General features: G+C 36.1%; 1 protein-coding gene across 2 annotated transcripts in view; it reads right to left on the reverse strand.

The window, feature by feature from the left end:
• The window catches only part of LOC131382365 (cAMP-specific 3',5'-cyclic phosphodiesterase 4D-like), a 714,712-nt gene that overhangs the window by 198,886 nt on the left and 493,564 nt on the right, over positions 1–22,262 (reverse strand). For both annotated transcript variants that reach the window (XR_009211779.1, XM_058433989.1), the window contains exon 3: positions 11,989–12,218. Coding sequence is in view for 1 of the 2 variants with exons in the window: in XM_058433989.1 (XP_058289972.1) it covers positions 11,989–12,218 (230 nt within the window). In the remaining variant the exon portion in view is untranslated. The remainder of the gene's footprint in view (positions 1–11,988; positions 12,219–22,262) is intronic.

Below are 22,262 nucleotides of genomic sequence, written 5' to 3' on the forward strand. Positions count from 1 at the left end.
TTCTCTCTTTTCCTCAGGTCTCCCTATTCCCTGACACACAATAATATTGAAATTAGGCCAATTAATAACCTTACAATGGCCTATAAGTGTTCAAGTGAAAGGAAAAGTTACAGGTCTCTCTCATTAAGTCGAAAGCTAGACATAATAAGGCTTAGTGAGGAAGACATGTCAAAAGCCAAGACAGGCTGAAAGCCAGGTCTTTTGTACCAGTTAGCCAAGTTGTGAATACAAAGAAAAACCTTTTGAAGGAAATTAAAAGTACTACTCTAGTGAACACAGAAATGACAAGAAAGCCAAACAGCCTTATTGATAATGTGGAGAAAACTTTAGTGGTCTGGATAGACGATCAAACCAGCCGCAACATTCCCTTAAGCCAAAGCCTAATCCCAAACAAGGCCCTAACTCTCTTTAATTCAATGAAGTCTGAGAGAGTTAAGGACTGCAGAAGAAAAGTTGGATGCCAGCAGAGGGTGGTTCAAGATGTTTAAAGAAAAGAATCCATCTTCAATACATAAAAGTACAGGGTGCACAAATTACCCATTTAACAAAGCTGCATAAATACCCACTGAACCTAAAATAAAAGCTGGAAAAAAAAAGGGGGGGTGTGAAGTGAAGCAGCAAGTGCTGATGTATAAACTGCGACAAGTTATCCAGAAGGTCTAACTAAGATCATTGATGAAGGCAGCTACACTAAACAACAGATTTTCAGTGGAGACAAAATAGCCTTCTATTGGGAGAAGATACCATCTACAACTTTCATAGCTAGAGAGGGAAAGTCAATGCCTGGCTTCAAAGCTTCAAAGGAAAATCTGACTCTCCTGGTAGGAGCTAATGCAGATGGTAACTTTAAGTTAGAGACAATGTTCATTTAATATTCCAATTAATTCTAGGGCCATTGAGAATTGTGCTAAATCTACTCAGCCTGTGCTTTATAAATAAAAAAATAAGGACTGGATGACAGTATATCTGTTTACGGCATGGTTTACTAAATATTTTAAGCCCACTGTTGAGACGTACTGCTCAGAAAAAAAGATTCTTTTCAAAATACGACTGCTCATTGACAATGTACCTAGTCACTCAAGAGCTTTGCTGGAGATGTGCAAGGAGGTTAATGTTATCATGCCTGCTACCACAACATTCATTCTGAAGCCCATGTATCAATTAGTCATTTCAACTTTTAAGCCTTATTATTTAAGAAATACATTTCATAAGGCTATCGCTATGATAGATACTTATTTCTCTGATGGATCAGGGCAAAGTAAGTTGAAAACTTTCTGGATAGGATTCACCATTCTAGATGCCATTAAGAATATTTGTGATCCATAGGCATAGGTCAAAATATCAACGTTAACAAGAGTTTGGAAGAAATTGATTCCAACCCTCATGGATGACTCTGAGGGGTTCAAGTGGAGAAAGTAACTGCAGATGTGCTGGAAATTGCAAGAGAACTAGAATTAGAAATAGAACCTGAAGATGTAATGAAATTACTGCAATCTTATGACAAAACTTGAAAGAATGAGGAGTTGTTTCTTAGGGATGAAGCAAAGAAAATGGTTTCTTGAGACAGAATCTATTTCTGGTAAAGATGCTCTGAACATTGTTGAAATGGCAACAAAGGATTTAAAATATTATATAAACTTAGTAGATAAACCAGCAGCAGGGTTTAAGAGGATTGACTCCAATTCTGAAAGAAGTTCTACTATGAGTAAAATGCTGTCAAGCACCATTGCATGCTACAGAGAAATCGTTCATGAAAGGAGGAATCAATGGATGTGGCAATTTTCACTGTAGTGTTATTCTAAGAAATTGTCACAGCCACCCCAATCTTCAGCACCACCACCTTGATCAGTCAGCAGTCATGAACATTGAGGCAAGACTCTCCACCAGCAAAATGTTTCTGACTTGCTGAAGGCTCAGATGGTTGTTAGCATTTTTTTTAGCAATAAAGTATTTCTTACTTAAAGCATATACATTGTTTTCTTAGAGACAATGCTATTGCACACTACAATATAGTGTAAACGTAACTTTTATATGTACTGGAAAGCCAAAAAGTGTGTGTGACTTGCTTTATTGTGATATTTGCTTTATTGCAGTGGCCTGGATCTGAACCCACAATATCTCCGAGGTATGTCTGGTATATACCTTCAAGAAATAAAGTTAGTCTGAATTGAATAATGTTGGAGAAATAAGAAAGCCAAAATCACATGTTAACTGAGACACAGAACAGTTAGTAGAGGAGTAAAGTGGGAGACCACCCTTGAAATGTGTGATCAAAAGCTGGGAAAGTTCTAGAAAGTGAATGGTAAAGAAGTATAGTATTTATATATTATAAACTTTATATTCGAAATATTATTTATATATTATAAATTACATATTTTAAAAACTTAAGTATTCTAAAGTTTTTAATTTCTATATCTAGCTTTCACACAGCAAGGTGTGTGTGTGTGTGTGTGTGTGTGTGTGTGTGTGTTTATGATAACATTTAGCACTAATCACAATTGTTTAGGAATTACATCATGGTAAAATTCAGAACCCCCTGAGAAAAAGCCCTCCTGGGAATGTGGACAAAGGTCTCACCTTAACGAAGCTCAGAGCCACAAACTTCAGTGTAAATGATGCTAATCTATTAAATAAAGTTAATCCATCATCCAGATACATTTCATACATTACTTCAAACAACATAACTAAATAGTATTTATTTTTGTTGAATTCCTCAGATTTGAAATAATCTAAAAGTGCCCGGCTCCATCTACTTCCTTTCAACTGGAGGGCAGATTCTAAATGAATGAGAGAAATGGGATGATATATAATTTTGAAATTCTAAGTTCTAGAAAGAATTCTAAGTACCTAGATTTTTTTTTTTTTTTTTTTTGGTTGGGGGGAAGTGTGTTTAACCCAAGAAGTGATATATTTTTTCTACAGTTTGTTTTTTCTATATACAGACTTTCTTTAAGAAACCTTTTGCCATTTTGTAGTGCTCATTTGTAGAGAAAAAAAGTTTGATTACTTCATCCTTTAATGAATTTCAACTGAAAATATATTTTTCGTTTCGGATTTCTCCAAGCAATGCACTCTGGTCATATTAAGTTTGAATCAGTATTATATATTATGCAGTACATAATAATTAAACAAATATAATTTGGATAGAATGCTTTTACCTACATTTTTTTCATAAACACAAATACTGTAAAACAGAATAAAAAGGCTGTTAAAGAATTATACGCTCTCCTTAAACACTTCACTGATTCACAGTTCTGCGTTACATAAGGATGGTCAGCCAGGGCAGTGTTTGTTGCAAAGAAACTATTTATGGAGTGGAACAATTATTATTCAGTGATGGAAATAATCAAAGGACAGGGCTTCGTTGAGTTCTGCCTTGTGCTTAATATAGTATCGTGCCCTAGCACTTTTCACGGTAAAATAAATGCTTCCTTGGGTCCGCCTTAAAAAATATGGGATTCCCCAACCAATCTCTATGACTAAAACAAGTCACATTGGCACAAGAAAGTTTTGAAAATAGGGACCAGATGCTCTGATGTTGGTGAATGCAAAAGTTGCCACCCTCTTTAGTGTTTTTAACAACGTGGGAGACTGGTGAAATAGAAGCCTTTGATTTCTAAAGGTAAACCTTCCCCTGCTACATGCTGCTTTACTGACACACAGATATAAAGTAAAATACTGTGGTATAGTATCAGTCCATTCAGCATATCCTTAATAAAGACACCAGAATGTACTACAAGAATGAAAAGGTACTGTGATAACCTGAAAAAGACATTGGAGTTTAATCATGATCTTATTATTTTGTAAATTGAAGGCATGGCAGATATAGCCTAAACCTTTTAGAGATTCTATGATAGGTGAGAAAAAAGTCAGCATTTTTTCATTGCTTATTTTAGATTAGATTCAAGAATTGCCCTGATTCTGGAAATAAGATTATTTTTATCCAGATATTTTTTTTTTTTTTATTATACTTTAGGGTTTTAGGGTACATGTGCACAATGTGCAGGTTTGTTACATATGTATCCATGTGCCATGTTGATTTCCTGCACCCATTAACTCGTCATTTAGCATTAGGTGTATCTCCTAATGCTGTCCCTCCGCCCTCCCCCCACCCCACAACAGTCCCCGGAGTGTGATGTTCCCCTTCCTGTGTCCATGAGTTCTCATTGTTCAATTCCCACCTATGAGTGAGAACATGCGGTGTTTGGTTTTTTGTCCTTGTGATAGTTTACTGAGAATGATGTTTTCCAGTTTCATCCATGTCCCTACAAAGGACACGAACTCATCATTTTTTATGGCTGCATAGTATTCCATGGTGTATATGTGCCACATTTTCTTAATCCAGTCTATCGTTGTTGGACATTTGGGTTGGTTCCAACTCTTTGCTATTGTGAATAGTGCTGCAATAAACATACGTGTGCATGTGTCTTTATAGCAGCATGATTTAAAGTGCTCCATCACTCTTAGAATCTAATTTTAATCTTGAAAATCACAAATTTTGGGCCAGGCATGATGGCTCACGCCTGTAGTCCTAGCACTTTGGGAGGCTGAGGCAGGCAGATTACATAAGACCAGGAGTTTGAGAACAGCCTGGCCAACATGGTGAAACCCCATTTCTACTAAAAATACAAAAATTTGCCTGGTGTGGTGGGACATGCCTGTATTCTCAGCTACTTGGGAGGCTGAGGCAGGAGAATCACTTGAACCCAGGGGGCAGAGGTTGCAGTGAGCCGAGATCACACCATTTCACTCCAGCCTGGGTGACACAGCAAGACTCCATTTCAAAAAAAAAAAAAAAAAAATCACAAATTTACAAAGTTTAAAGCAAAGACAGATACAATTAATCAGAACAATGCTTTAAAATAAAAGCCTTGTGATAGTTTGTGAGTATCCTGAGAAGTTTAGATAAACACTACAATCATAAATTGCACGTAAATCAATCAAAACCAAAAGAATCCAATTTTGTCTGCTTAGTATGTATCTTCAAGATTATTGGAAGTATTGTTTCCCAATTTTTGGCACTGATTACTTTTAAAATTTCATCTAGCTCAAGAATACTATATTTCTAGAGAATGTTTCACAATCACAATTATGTGTTTTGTTTTCAATTTTGGGAAGCTTTGCCTAGTGGGTTATAGATCTTCCATATAACATTCAATAGGAACTTAGATAAATCACTTGAAGCTTGAACATATATCAAACATGAAGGTACAGGCTTCATGGTAGACTGTGAAATACAATCTCTAGCTTTATAAACCCTTATATCCAAATTATTTACAATATGAAATGCCCATTAATATCTTAAGTTTAAAAGACCAAATTTGAAAGATCAGATGTGTCTGATCCAGCCTTCTGTTTTTCTTTTTTTACTTTGTTTGGATTTTGATTCAGGAATAAATTGCTGAAAATAATCTTTTTTTTTTTAATGTTCACTCTAACGTACTGTTTGTACTCAAGAGCACAAGATGAAGAGTGGTTAGTCAAAGAATCCAATGTCTAACTGGCATCTGGGACTGGTCCCTTTGTGAATAGCACACAAATCATGGAAATATTTCTGGAAGATCCTTGTAAAATGAACCCTTACATGAATAAAGTAATTCTTCTGTCTCTGTTGGGTAGTTAAATTTATCCCCAAAAGGGACCATGTCTTCTTTTACATTCTTTTCATTTTCTTTTTTTATAGGACATAGTGATACGAAGGTACACAGTGTACTTCTTCAGACAGGTAATAGGATACTAGGGATGAGAAAGTGTTTGTAACATTCTCTACCCACCCATATCCCTGAATATACATCTATGCAGAGGTGTGTCATCATGTCACAAGGGAATAAGTTGCTTCTTGGCTCTCATTTTATTATAGCAGATGCAGCAATGAAATGTAAGTAGAGAGTTTTATTGCTACCTCCCCCACCCTTTCTTCATTCCCATAACTTCCCACCTGTGCACTGGGAATGATTTCCACATGTGTGGCAAGCTAAACTCTCCTTAGGTTGTCTAGGGGCACATGGACCACATGGGGGAATGTAAGCCAGTGCCCAAGATAGGGCTGAAAGGAGATCCTAATTCCTCCTAAGGATTCTGAGCAGGAAACTATTTAGAAGTCAGCAAGGTTATGGAAGAAGTGAAGCAGAAGTAGGGAGACCACCATTCTCATTCCAAGAATAACTGAACAGCACTTGAAAGCAAGACATGTGTGCGGGAAGATGCCAGATACAGACTTCTGAACACAAATGTCCGAAGTCCATAATAACTGTAACTTTCTGAAACAGGAGCCAATTTCTGATTGACTCCCAAATCTGCTAGAACATCCACCTCTGCCCCAAGAGTTATTTGTAGAGGATCTCCGAAGCCAATTCCAATAAGTAAACAAACATTAACAACAACAAACATTATTTGTTCTAATATTTTCCCAATGTAGGAGTTGTAGTTTTTGATGTTATATATTAAGTATCTACAATACGTGAAAAACGGGGATAGGTATTATATCATTAGAACAAATCCATGAGGTAGGTGCTCGCATTATTCCTACTTTTGCTTTTGTAAAATTAGGAACTTGGAGTGGTTAAGTACCTTCACAGGATGGTAGTAGGTGGGAGACAGGACTCAAATTCAGACCATCTATGTCCAGAGCCCCACTCTTGTCCACTCACTACCCGGCCATCAGCCACCATAAGCACGCTGTTGTTTCATTCTCAACTCTTCTCTGCCTACCCTCTTAGTGCTTGGATGTCTTATTTGCCACCATCCAATATTCAAGGGACCAGCTGTCCTTGTCTCCAAGTGAAATTGCTCTGTGGGTTAAATGTCATTCTTGCTTTCCCCTTATTAAGTTGGGTCCACTTCTTGCCTTATAGTTTCTTCTGCCTGCTGCACACTTCCCTCATATTTCATAGGTCCCTAGGATTACCAACATATTCAAAGTAAACATAAAGTAAAAATTCAAGACACTGTTTAGAACAAAATATTCACTCTATAATACACATGTCTAATAAAAGACTCATGTCTAGAATATACAAAGAGCCCTCAGAAATCAATAAGTAAAAGAAAAACTGAACAAATGCCTGAATGGGCATAACACAAAGAAGATATCCAAATGTTCAATAAACACATCAAAAGGTAAGCAATATTCCTACTCATTGGGGAAATGTAAATTAAAACCACAGTAGTATACCACTATACATTCACCAGAATGACCGAAATGAAAAAGACTGAAAATACTAAGTGTTGGTGAGAATGTAGAACAACTGTACCTTCTACATATTGCTGGTGGGAGGGTAAAAGAGTACAACACTTTAGAAAACTGTTGGACAGTAATGAAAATAAATATTTGCCTCCTTATGACTCAGAAATGCTACTCCTGGGAATATACCCAAAAGAAATGAGTGCATATGTTCACAAAAAGACTGGTATAAGTGTAGACAGCAGCTTCATTCATAATCCCCTCAAACTAGAAACAACCCAAATGTTCATTAGTAAGAGAGTAAAAATAAATACATTATGGTATATTTATGCAATAAAAAGAACAAGCTGCTGACATATACACAAACATGGATATTAAAAAACAATTTCGACTAATAGAAGCCAGACACAACAAGTACATACAGTACAATTCCATTTATGTGAAGTCCAAGAGGAGGAAAGGTAACCTTTAGTCATAAGTTGAGAAATAGGATGGTGATTACATGAGAGTATAAATACATAATAATTCAAGATGTATAATGCACGTAAATTATGCCTTAATAAAAAGATTTTATAAAAGGTAATAGAAAATCATTTAGGAGGAAAATATGAAAAACTGACTTTCCAAATTACTTCTATGCCACGTTCATAACATTTCAAGTCATTAATAGCTGTCTCTCTTACATCGAGGAAGGTCAGTAAACAGCAATGAAGCCTGAATGAGCCTACCCTGTATGGAAAGTTAATTGGCAGATGAATTCAGGGTTATAGGCATCCCAGGTCTTAATAATTCTGTTTTGTGTTCATTTACAGTTTCTAAAGTTTGCTAAATCACAACACACACACAACCTAACAGTTTGGGCATTCTCAAAAGAAATTATTAAAAAGTGTACATTTGAACGCATTCGCATTGCTTGGGAAAAAAAGCTCAAAGTGGAAATATGGAAGTGTGAATAAAAGTCCTTTTGAACTCAGTCTCTTGACCCAAGTACTTCATGAGGAAGCTAATAGCTGTCATCTACGACACTTATTTCTGCATGTCAAAGTTCTTTTTCAGAAACTAATGATTCTCAGGGCCATACTGTGGCTTTCTAAAGGGGTGGAACAAGTCTCTAGACCCACTGCCTGACACTTGACAAAGCAAGTATCTGGCATACTGATATGCCAGAAGAAAGAGCAAAAGGCTATAATGTTAAGAAAGAAAGGAAAATAAGTCTGGAGGGCATTAAAAGTCACCTTGACCATCAAAGATTTGCAATTGCTAAGGTCTGGTCTCAGTATAGGTTGGCGATGGGACTTAAAGGCATTACTAACCTTTAATAATGGGGAACTGGGCCAGAGACAACTCAGTTAAAATAGGCTAAATTTCCCATTAGCTCTTTCTGACAGCTGTAAAGGAATCCGGGGCTCCTGGTTAACTAAAATGGCTACAGAATATAAGCCCGAACTTTACCTTCTTTTGTTTTTTTTTTTTTGTTTTTTTTTTTTTAGACAGAGTCTCACTCTGTCGCCCAGGCTGGAGTGCAGTGGCGTGATCTCGGCTCACTGCAACCTCTGCCTCCTGGGTTCACGCCATCCTCTTGCCTCGGCCTCCCGAGTAGCTGGGATTACAGGCACATGCCGCCAAGCCTGGCTAAATTTTTTTTTGTATTTTTCGTAGAGACCGGGTTTCACCGTGTTAGCCAGGATGGTCTCAATCTCCTGACCTTGTGATCTGCCCGCCTCGGCCTCCCAAAATGCTGGGATTACAGGCGTGAGCCACCACGCCCGGCCCTGAACTTTACCTTCTACTTATCCTCCAAAGCTTTGACATTCCAGAAAATTATACTGCTGAATTTTCTATTCCTCAATATTCAATTCACAAATTGTTCTGGCTTCCAAATTTAATAACAATACCTTTAATACCTACTTAGTTTGGTTCTTGTTGATTGGCCATTATTGTCTATTGTTTCTTTTGAAATGAAATCCTTGTTCTATCTTTCAGAAAGAAAAATTATTTTCTTCATAATATTAGATAAATTTGTAAATAGTAAGCATGATATTGCTTATATAGTCATTCCTTGGTATACGTAGGGGATTGGTTTCAGGACTACCACATGTACCAAAATTCATGCATACTCAAGTCTTGCAATTGGCCCTGTGGAACTGACATATATGAAAAGTCAGCCCATCTGTATACATGAGTTTCACATTCCAGGAATACTGTATTTTCCATTTGTGTTTGGTTGAAAAGAATCCTCATATAAGGGAACCTGTGCAGTCCAAACCTGTATTGTTCAAGGGTCAATTATACTTGATTCTTAGACTTTTAATGAAGATGGAAATGAATTTGAATCAACAGAAATGCTGTGATATAGACAGTTCAGAACCCTGAAGTTGCTTGACACTTGGAGACTGTTTTTAGCAATACATTCTCTCTCTGACATCCAGGCCATGGTGCAGTGGCAGGATCTTGACTCACTGCAACCTCTGCCTTCCCAGGCTGAAGTGATCCTCCTGCATCAGCCTGCTGAGTAGCTGGGACCACAGGCACATGCCACTACACCCAGCTATTTTTTTGTGTTTTTGATAGAGATGGGGTCTTGCCATGTTGCCCAGGCTTGTCTCAAATTCTTGAGCTCAATCAATCCCTGCCTTGGCCTCCCAAAGTGCTGGGATTACAGGCATGAGCCACTGTGCCCAGCTCAAGATTTTAGATTACACACAATGTCCAACTACATAGAGATATATTAGGTATATAGCATCATTTTATTTTAACGGCACATGATATAACACCAACTCAAAATGAGAAATCATGGTTAGCAACCAAAATTTTTGAGATACCAAAGCTAATTGAATACATCAGGGCTTCAAATAAGTGCATTTTAATTTTAATTATAATCTCTTCTTCCACAAGTGTGAAGAAAGTAAGATAACTATTCTAAGATAACCTGGTGTGTAGTAAACAGTTAATCAGGACTGTGTCAATTAAATATAGGAAGACCTGTTTGAAACATTGGCCTTTAGTGGACCTGAATTTCAGGAGTGATCCACCATTCTCTAAATGGTAATACTGGCTCAATTTGCCTAACTGTCTGTGCAAATAATGTGGTTTATGCTGAATATACACTTTCCTTCTGGAAATCTGGAAGTTTGTATATCCTAGGCAGAGGGTACCTAAGTGACTGGCCTCCAGTAAAAACTCTAGGTACTGAGTCTTTAATAGGCTTCCCTGGTAAAGGCATCCCTGGTGAACACATTACACATGTGTTGTCTCAACTCATTACTGGAGGAATTAAGTGTGTCTTGTCTTACTTCACTTAGGGACTCTTGGAAGCTTATGTTTGGTTTCCTCCAGATTTTGTTCTATCTACCTTTCCCTTTGCTTATTTTGCATTGAATCCTTTTGCTATAACATATCAGAGCCATGAATATGACTATATGCTGAATTATGAGAGCTCTCCTAGCAAATCATTGAACCCGAAGGTGGTCTTGGGATCCCTGGATACACCTGATATCTGTGAATCAGAATGAATGGCAGCAATGTTAATTCCAAAGAAAGAAGAAATAGTTTCAGGGGAACAGCATTTTTCAAAAAATGTTCAGGTCAAGCTGTCATATAAAATTCCCATCTGCTTTAGTATGAGTCTGATCAATGTGTGTGCATTCTTCTTTAAACACGTAGTTCAATTACAACAACAGAAACAAAATATATTTCCTCTTTTCATTGCTTCAAGGTGAATATTTGTTGTCTTATTATTTATCTAGTAGTATTTTCCTCATACCTTTTTCTAACACAGGTCCCTTAGACTGGTCAATAACAAGTAAAACAGCTAAATTCAGTATCTTTGAGTTGAATTACTAGCCAAATTTCCTCTGAGCACAACCTTCCTAACTTTAACAAGAGCCAAAAGGCATTTTCCCCAGAGATGCCTTTAACTTGGCAGAGAATGTGGGAGCATCACATTTGTAGCATTGTAATTGTTTTGTTCTTGTAGTTTTAGCAAATGTTCAAGAGTCTATCTATGTAAGGCCCACTGGCTTCATCCTCTTTCCTTTCTATCCAGGCTTCTTAAAAATGCAGCTGGTCACAAGAACAAATAATGGATGTGCCCAATATCCTTACTTTCTTTTACAATTTTTAACCTGGTGACATTGCTTTAAAGTGTAAAACTCCATTGGTAAACAACACAAAAAAGAATAAAAACAAAAATTATACCCTGCAAAGTAGGAAATAAAAATGTTACATGATGGAGATGTGGCTGTGGCTGACTCCTCTATAACTACTAATGCTAAATAAAATCACCTTATACTGGGAGCTGAAATAGTATTCTGGTAAGCAATACCTCAAAATGTCAAAGGCAAAATTTTTAGACTCATGAATACCATTGCATATTTCTTTTGATTCTAATTACAATACAATCTATTCTTGATTCCAAATTCAATTTGCATCAATGAACATTTCCTATTGTTTCTAGACATGTATCACTACATGGTAATTTGTCCATTAGTTCTCATTTGTTAAAATGTTTTCTATCAAGTCACTTATGACCAATATTAATTTTCCAAGTTCAACTGCCCTTTTGCAAATGTTTATTAGCATTCACCAATACATTTTCAGCTCTTCCTTGTAAAATAATTTCACTAAAATGTCTTCTCCTGCAGATATAGAAATGTCACCTGAGAAATTCTTCCTTTTTTTTTTTGACTCTAGAAACCCCATTGTTCTCCCACTCAAATCAAGCAATGAGCCACAAACACTCAAAAGACCACAGATAACAATCACCATCTAAAATATAAAATGGGGAAATGACATCTGAGGGCACTCACCCACTGGATTCTGCAGAAGTGATAGCAATCAGCGGCAGAATCTTCAGGGGGAGGCTGGTTGGTCGTTGAATGTTCTCTGATTCACTTTTCAAGTCAGCTTGTTCCAACTGTCTGAAGGCAAGAGGGGGAAGCTGAATATTGCGACATGAAAGTCTCCGGACAAGATACGGTTCCATTCCACGGAAAGGGTCTTCTTCTTCATTACTGGAATGTAGTGTTTCCTCAGAGGCCTGAGGTAATAATTCAAGAAAGTACATATAATCAACAAAAATCACAGTGTTTATCATTATATGATGGCTTAATACTTTCCTGGGAAAGAAATTAAGTAAAATGTATACATGAAAAATGCTATCTAGAAAAGAGTGACATTAACTGAACAATATTTGATTAACTAAAATCTAAATTTATTTTTAAAATAGCAAATTTGTTCACCAGGTGTGGCTTGGTTAAAACAGTTAACTAACATCTTCGATAATCTTAGAATTTATTAGCTTTGTGTGTGAATTCTATAAAATCAAGGATAAATCAAAATGTTTTTACAATTTCTATGAAATGAATTGCAAACATCGTTAAATATATATATTGACATATGCATGTGTCATATGTATATATATACAGTTATACATCACTTGATAAAAATCCATTCTGAGAAATGCATCATTAGGAAATTTCCTTGTTGTGTGAACATCACAGTGTATTTACACAAAGCTAGATAGTACATTGTTACTGTACTAAATACTGTAGGCAATCATAACACAATGGGAAATATTTGTGTATCTAAGCATATCTAAACATAGGAAAGATACAGTAAAAATACAGTATTATAATCTTATGGCCACCATAGTATGTGTGGTCCATAGTTGACTAAAATGTTATATAGCACATGACTGTATATTTATATACATTTTTCTTACATGCATGTCCATGAAGAGAGAGGAAGAAAAAAAGTCCTATTTCTTTCTGCATATTTAAGGCCATATTTGAAACATATGTTTTCATATGTCACAGCTTACTCAGATATACTCTTGACAATTTTTATAAGACTGAGAGGATAGTAAGAAAAAAAAAGACTTTAAAAGAAACTTGAGGACCCAGTAGAACTGTATTTAAGTCACAGCTCAGCAGAATTTTGCAAATTTGATCCATGTTATCCACATGCAAAAGTAAACCCAGGTCAAAATTTAATATTTTGATTCTAGTTGAGAAAAATATACTATTACATGAGCAATAATTATTTCCAAATGGCTGGAAAGTTTACTCTAGCAATATTTATTATATCCACATATTGAGAATTATAGAATCACCAAATGTTATAACATGCTTCTATAGAGTGCTGGGTTTTTGAATCTTTGCACTGCCACTTTACTATTTGTATTGGTAGAGTGTTGGTTAGTCTCTCTAAGGCTTCTGTTTCTTTATTATAAAAATGGGACTAATATTTACATACAAGAATTAAATGAGACCATGCATATGATGTGCATAGTTCATTACCTGCATTGTGATTAGCACTCCTATATGGCAATTTCCTTCCCTTCTGAGTTTTATAGGTGAAGAAGTTTATATTTTCCAAAATTAACCCGTTGGCTGAAAGTTAAGACACTCGTCGAGCTTGGAACATCCAGACCTCATTTGTTACACTCCTTGGTATACAACTATCTTTGGGCAAGTCACTTAGGCTCATTGAGGTTGTTTCTCCATCTGAAGACTGAGATAATAATATTTACCTCTCAGAGTCTTTGTGTGGACCAAATATGTAAAGTATTTGAAGCACCAACATCTGGCAAAGAGTTTGCACTCAACAAAATGGCAGCTATTATTATAATCCAGGCTAATTTCCCCTTTCTCCATAGCTCTATGCTGTCTTTGATGCTCATTCTTCATATCGGTTCCCAAATAGAAAATTTTTGTCTTCCTGATTTATATATTGAAAAAGGTAAAAGGACGTGAGATGGTGGACTCTATCCAACCTTGGGTTGTATTGTCCAGTTGTATAGACAAGACGACAGAAGGGTACTGAGAAGGTTAAAAAAAAAAAGAAAGAGGTCAAAGCTAAAAAGAAAGTTCATTTTTTTCAAATCCTATATTCTGAGAATCTGTGCTTTGAGGAATCTACTTGCTTTATAAAACATCTATAATAATGACTAATATTTACTGAGTCTTTATTAAGTAGTGCCGCGTTTTACATATACTGTCTTATTTAATTTTTACTAAAATCCTACGAGTTAGTTCTTCTTACTTTTCCCATTTTACCCATTAAAAACCCCAGAGACCTATCAAATAGCATGCACTGGCCACACAGCCACATGGCTAGTGGGGTGATTAATCATCTTACTTCGCCTAGGACCTTTCGATTTTAGCACTCAAAGTCCTATGTCCAGGGAAACCCCACAGTCCCAAGGAAACCAGGATGGACTGATCACCCTACATGTCAGGATCCAAACCCAAATCTCTTCTAGTTAAAACTGAAGCTAAAAGCCACCATGCTGCACTACCTTAACAAGTATAGTCACTGGCAGAGTGAGTATTACTAGAAAAGAACAGAACACAACACTAACTGATCATAACTCAATAAGCTTCACATTTTCATTTGAAAAATTAAACAGAACTGAGATGAGAGCAGCCCTACATAAACATTAGAAATGAATGACAATCTGTCATTAAATGAGAGGATAGAAATGTTATCCCCTGTTCTGCCAGTAATTACTCAGGTGGTCTTAAGAGGTGCCATTGGTTGTTACAAAATCAGAGTACTTCATAACTGGAAGGGGTCTTAAGGTTTATTTTGTATAATGTCTTGATTTTTTGTCTGCAGAGACTAAAGACAAGCAAGGTTAAGACCAGCAGATCTGGAATAGGACCTGGGAGTCTGAATTTTAGTATGCACCACCTGTGATCCCAATGCAGAGGGTTTGAACATCACATTTTGAAAAACAATGGCTTGGAGATATCAGAAATACTATCTTTTCCATCATCTCCTTGCAATAATTACATTTTCTAGCAACAACATAATATACAAATTTCTATAATAACCTGTTCCAGATCTGCTGGTCTTAACCTTGCTGGTCTTTAGTCTCCATAGGGATAAAATCAAGAGGTTATACAAAATAAACCTTAACACCACTTCAAGTTATAAAATACTGATTTTGCAACAACCAATGGCAAATCAACGTTTCTGTGAGATAACAAATACAGAAAAAAACAGAAAGCATATGCACTTGGAACAGTCTTAGCTTTTAGATTGGGAAAGTGAGCCTCTGTGTACTTATGTACTTAGGAAGTTCCTCTAAGAACAGAACTTCATTCCTGGATTGGAAACAGGTCATGATTAAGTTAATGACTTATGTGTTGTGATGGTTAATACAGAGTGTCAACTTGATTGGATTGAAGGATACAAAGTATTGTTCCTGGGTGTGTCTGTGAGGGTGTTACCGAAGATTAACATTTCAGTCAGTGTACAGGGAGACTCAGACCCACCCTCCACGTGGGTAGGCACCATCTAATCAGCTGCAAGCACAGCTGGGTTAAAAGCAGGCAGAGAAACACGGAAGGACTGGAATGCCAGAGTCTTCTGGCCTCCATCTTTCTTCTATGCCGGATGTTTCCTGCTCTCGATCATCAGACTCCTGTTCTCAAACAGTTGGACTCTTGGACCTACACAAGTGGTCTGCCAGGGGCTCTTGGGCCTTGGGCCACAGACTGAAAACAGCTTTCCTACTTTTGAGTGCGATGAGAATTACAGAATCATCAAATGTTCTAACATGCTTCTATAGAGTGATGGGTTTTTGGATCCTTGCACTGCCACTTTACTTACTTTTGAAGTTTGGGGACTTGAACGGGCTTCCTTGCTCCTCAGCTTACAGATCGCCTATTGTGGGACTTCACCTTGGGATCGTGTGAGTCAATACTCCTTAACAAACTCCCTTTCACATATACATCTATCCTATTAGTTCTGTCCCTTTAGAGAACCCTAATACATGTGTAAATACTCTTCTTCTGGATGAACATAGAAAAGAAGAACAAAGGATGAGTCTAGCAAAGCTTCAGTAGCACTAAATATAGCTGGCCAAAGTTAACATCTTTTTATAAGCATTTAGCTGCCTACTCTGGGTGTTAGCATTGCAATTGCAAAAATGCTTTATATAACTGAGGTTATCTGTTGAATGACTTAATGTTTGTGACATTCTCTTTTAGATAAAACTGCCTCAAGACATAACTTTTTTGAGATAATTATCTCTACTAAAAATGAAGTTTACATTCATGCTTATACTGTTAGTTTAAACTCACTTTCTATAAATACTTCTATCTTTATAATAAAAATGATACAGCACTAGAGGGCTATATTCTAACATTTTCCATTCCAAAACAGTAAAAGAGGCTTTTTTCACACTCTAGATCAATGTATATCAGTTACGGTTCAGAAATAAAAAGAACAACCTTATCAGGTATAAGGTATGAGGTTAAATGCCTTTATTTTGGAGAGAGATGTAAAACTAATTGCCAGAGCAATAAGTATCTTATGTTATTGTTAGAAAATGGCATTATGGCAAGGAGATGATGGAAAAAGATAGTATTTCTAATGTCTCCAAGTTATTATTTCTCAAAATGTGACATTCAAACCCTCTGCATTAGAATCATAGATGGTGCTTGCTAAAATTCAGACTCCCAGGTTTTATTCCAGATCTTCCTGAACACAATCTCTATGAGTAGGGCTTATGAGTCTGAATAAGTCACCAGTATCATTCTAGTGCATATTAAAGTTTGAGAACTAATGGTTTTGACATTTTAGACATAGTTTAATAAAACTGTTTGGCAAATATCCAGGCACAAAAATGTTCACTGCAGCTCATTTATAATAGCAAATAACTGGATGTAATCTAATTGCTGTACTGAAGGATTGACTTAGTAAATGTTGATATATCACATGATGAAATACTATGAGGCTGTTAAAATAATGTAGAAGAATATGTAATCATGTTAATGATACAATGTTGCGTGGGAAGAACAGATTATAGAGTGATCCCATTTTTATAAAACAATAATATCAAAACAAAACAAAAAAGTCACATATTATATTCATAAAACAATTGTTTAAGGATGTATCCTAATTCTCTAAAATGGCTCTCCTGCACAGTATTGGTAATAATTTTGTTTTAGTATCTTTATTAATTATTAGCTTCTGTATTCCCTATAATAAAAATGTCTTATTTTTCAATTTTAAAAGTATAATAAAAGTCATAATAATAAAATGATACAACATTCACCTTGCTATTGATGGGACTTAGAAATATCTCATATTTGACGGCTGGGCGCAGTGGCTCACGCTTGTAATCCCAGCACTGTGGGAGGCCGAGGCGGGCGGATCACGAGGTCAGGAGATCGAGACCACGGTGAAACCCCGTCTCTACTAAAAATACAAAAAATTAGCCGGGCGTGGTGGCGGGCGCCTGTAGTCCCAGCTACTCGGAGAGGCTGAGGCAGGAGAATGGCGTGAACCCAGGAGGCGGAGCTTGCAGTGAGCCGAGATTGCGTCACTGCACTCCAGCCTGGGCGACAGAGCGAGACTCTGTCTCAAAAAAAAAAAAAAAAAGAAATATCTCATATTCAGCTTCAAGATATGCAATATCAAAATAAAAGAAATGCTCACATATTGAAATAAATGTAATATGAACCTGCTGCCTTGTAGTAAAATAAAATTATATTCAATAATTAGCCAACTTATATGGAATAATTGACAAATAACTTTAATGTTATGCTTTTTACTGCATAAAATTCTGAAATACATGCCTAAAGTAAGCAATTCCATAATAATTGACACTTACAATGGATGAATGTTAAATTTATCATTATTATTTTCCTTTGTTTGTTTCAGTTTTTATCCAAGGTATTTAATTAATTCCTTTGTTTAATTTTTTTTCTATCAAAAGTAGATAGCAAACTACTTAATGGCCTTTAAAACACAGGCATGCACATTACTAGGGTTAAATAAATTTCTGTGGTTCTTAATAATCTCACAGTCTCTGATATTTATTTCATATATATAGAGAGAGAGGGGAGAAATAAAATTTCTATAAGAAAATCCCCTTAAGATGTGTGTGTGTGTATACATATATACACATACACTATATGTATACACATATATATATACATATACATACATATGTAAACATGTATATACATATATATATTTATACATATATAGGCATTGCAGGAAAGAATGTTTCTTTCTGGGCATGCAGTGAGACCACATCTCCAGACTCCCTTACAGGTAGCTATAGAGATGTCAGTGAGTGTTACATTACATGCTCATTGATTAGAAGTTAAGGAAATGTGTATGTGCCTGTGTGTGTGCCACTTTCAGGCCTGCCACATAAAAACTTTGTGAGTACAACCCCCTATTTCTCTTCCCCTCTGCAGCCCCTCACCATGTGTTGAAGATGGTAGAGCCACGAGATGGAAGAAGCCATGGTTTCTTAGTCACTGTTTACAAGAGAGACACTTGCCAATCAGAAACACTTAATTTGGGGTACATGAGCCACAGATAATCTTTTGTTGGGGTAATCCACAAAAATTTAGCATTTTCTTGTTACAGGTAGTGCTTTTTTATATGTGTATCTCTAAAGGGGTTAAACCTATCTTAATTGTATTTCCATTCCTATTAATTTCTCAATTAATCATTTATTGAACACCTACTACCTTTGATGCTTGTGTCGGGTACTGAAAATGCAGAGATGAATTAAGCACCTCCTTTTGCTTAAGCACTTACAGTTCATTTGAGGAAAAATATAATAGACAGATAATCACCAGTATATGATCAAAGCTGTAAGAGAGAACTTAGGGTTTACTGGAGTACATAACACTTTTGCAAGTTGAAAGAAAGTGCTAGCCAGTTGTGACATCGACAAAAAGAGAACACCTGGACTGTCGCAGACAAAAAAAAGATGTAGATCACCCCATAAATTGGACATTTATTTTTGAATTCTGTCTATCTACTTCTCCAGTCATTTTCATTTAGTCTCATTGCTGGCTCCTCAATTAACTGTCTTTAAAACCTAGGCATTGTCCAAGCTGCTATCCTCCAACCATTTCTCTTTTCTTTTCTTTCTTTCTTTCTTTCTTTTTTTTTTTTTTTTTTTTTTAGGTGGAGTTTTGCTCTTGTTGCCCAGGCTGGAGTGCAAAGGCGTGATCTCAGCTCACTGCAACCCCCACCTTCCGAGTTCAAGCAATTCTTCTGCCTCAGCCTCCCAAGTAGCTGGGATTACAGGCACCCGCCACCACGCCCAGCTAATTTTTTGTATTTTTAGTAGAGACGGAGTTTCATCATGTTGGCCAGGCTGGTCTCAAACTCCTGACCTCAGGTGATCCTCCCGCCTCGGCCTCCCAAAGTGCTGGGATTACAGGTGTTAGCCACAGCACCCCGCCATATTTTTCTTTTCAATCTGCCCACTCAAGTTGAAAATATCATCCAAGGCAATGAACACAAACATCTTCTGCCTTTTTATTTATGACACCAAGTCAGCCTTCAGCCTGACAATTGTAGGAGAATGATTTGTCTATGTGACTACTCACTCTGTTAGCCTGGACACATGGACACATATGGAAGGAAGGGAGCCAAAACAACTTTTGTACCCCCAGCACTTAGCCAGTGCCTGGAACAAAACATATGCTAAATAAGTCTTGCTGAGGAAAGAGTGAAGCATATAGATATATTCATCTCCATTTCTTCAACTGCAAGAAATTAGGAAAGAGGAAATGGTATTGGATATTGGTGTTACTAGCAATGTAGTATTTGTAACTATTATTATAAGTCAGGCATAAAATTGAAACACATAATAGGGAATTTCTATAAAAATTCCAAAACTTCAGCCACTCAAACTTGTTGGGTCTCTCCCCATGTTCAAATATTCTTTCAAATATATAGACATCATGATTAAGTATTTTCACCTATTTTGCTTTAAATAAGAATGAAAGATTTCAGGCACTCAGTGCTTTCAGAGGGCCTACGTTATGCAAAGCATTGTAAAGGTTAGCATTTTAAATAGTCAGATAGGCCCAGGAAGAAGACAGTCGTAGGCAGAGGATGGGTTTTGTTTTATCACTTCCAATGCCACGTTCCTTTTTTTCCTGTCCAGTTAGTTTGGTGCAACATTAAGTTCTGTAAAAGTAAAGTTTTCCTGTACCTAAATTTGTAGTATAAACAAGATAATGTTAGTGACTCTTCAAGGACTAGGATACAATTTAATAGGCTATTATCACAGTGGATTAAAAATCATATTTGCAATCTTAACATATTATATGCCAATAGTAGATATTTTCTCCATATATTAGTCCTGCATGTCCCCATGAAATTGTTAATAATGCACTAAAGCAATAATGGAAAATGAGCCTTAAAATTCTCTAAGCCTTATGCCAAATGTTTTTCCTCTTGTCTCATTACTTATTATGTATGTTTTATCTTAAAACTGAATGCTATTATTGCCCAAATAACCTTACAGGAAACGAACAAGTCAAGGCAATAAACACCCTAATGTCTTTTAATATAGAAAAGGGCATTGTATCGACTTAACACAATCAATTTTCAAATGGATATTTGTATATAGAAAAGATACTCTTGCAAAACTAATTCTATATAAAAATGAAAATTTCTACCTCACGTTAACACAAAGATAACAGATAGGTTTCAAACATTCACAGAGCATAATCCAATTATAGGCTGTGATTTCATACTGATTAGAAGAGACAGAAATCACTGAAGTCTTTCTAAAGCCAATTTCCTATAACTCAGTCATCAAAACTTCCAAAAGGTTTCCAGAAAGGAATAGAAAAATCTCTCATCAGTAATATTCTACTGTATATTCTCATCAACAAGAAACTCGATCTGCAACTCTAGGATTCAATTAACCTTTTTATAAATAGCATTGTACATTTCCTGCATGACTTTAAAAAATAAAGTCAATTCTATTTTGTTAGTAGAGGAAGGAAAAAAATTAAGGAAAACATGAGTTCTGTCAATTACTTCCTTCACAGTTACATACAGTAATAGAATCCCAAGTGTAGAAAAGAAACTAACATTGTTTTCTTAGCAGCTAAAAATTATGTCTTACACTAAGTATAGGTAAAACTCAGCCAGTTTACTGTCTCTAGTGTTTTGAAAAGTTTCTCACTTGAGGAATCAGGGGTAAATCACAACCTTAAAAGAAATACAAATAATCTGTTGTCTTCATTCTCAAGTTTTATTTAAATACCAATACCAATCAAAACTATGTGTATAACCATGAAAGCAAAACCTAAAACCATCATTTAAGTGATGATATATTTATAATGATAAACTGGGTATGTAAATCTAGAATAAACTAACAAATATTGGGCTGTGGGAGGAAAGGGGAGACAAAGTAAATCTAAGTTCCATTTCCACATGCAGAGAGCCAGAAATGTTGCTTTGCTTTTGGCTTTGATATTCAGATAACTACAAAATATCCCCTTGATAAACAAACTATGGATCAAAAGAATGTTTATATTAAATTTATATTTAACATTATAGCTACTGGTAAAGCATAGGTTCATGCTTAAGATCAGGATAATAGAAACTTAGTAATATTTATTATATTACATCTATTGTATAGGTAGCTACTTGATTCTTATAAAAACTGTACAAAAAACTGTTACTATTCCCATGATACAGATTTGGAAAATGAAGCTTAAACAGGTTAGTTTGTCCATAGTGACACTATCAACTGTACAGAGGTTAGTTTGCCTGGAATGAGAACAGCAGGCTTGTTCCATGGGAGCTTTCCACAGGCCATATAGGCCTGGCTCCAGCCTTGCTTCAGACAAGAAAGAGTGTCTTATGTGGTCTGAGGACTCATGGCAATGTGTGTGCAGACCTCTCTCTAGCCACCACGTCTTTTAAGACCTCTCAGTTCTAACTGAGGATCCTTCAGAGTTTTGAGACCAGGTTTAGCTGATTTCAATGTTCATAGTTTTAGCCCAAATATAACATTGCCCCTATTTTTCAAAAACCTCTAACAAATTCAGTAACCCAATGTGAGGAATAGAAATAGGAGGCATAAAAGTATGAGAAAAGTGAAGGCAACTTTATCCTTATTTGATTACAACCTAGTTTAATGTAAGAAACCCAAAAAAATCAACTGAAAAATAATTGAAAGTAAGAATAGTCAGGTAAGTTTGTCCAGTTTTAAAGTAAAATATGCAAAAGGCTTTTATTTATAAAATCAAAGACCAGTTGTTAAAACTAGCACACCAACATCTCATTTATA

This window comes from Hylobates moloch, unplaced genomic scaffold (genome assembly GCF_009828535.3).
Source record: "Hylobates moloch isolate HMO894 unplaced genomic scaffold, HMol_V3 SCAFFOLD_23, whole genome shotgun sequence".
Classification (NCBI taxonomy): Eukaryota; Metazoa; Chordata; class Mammalia; order Primates; family Hylobatidae; genus Hylobates; species Hylobates moloch.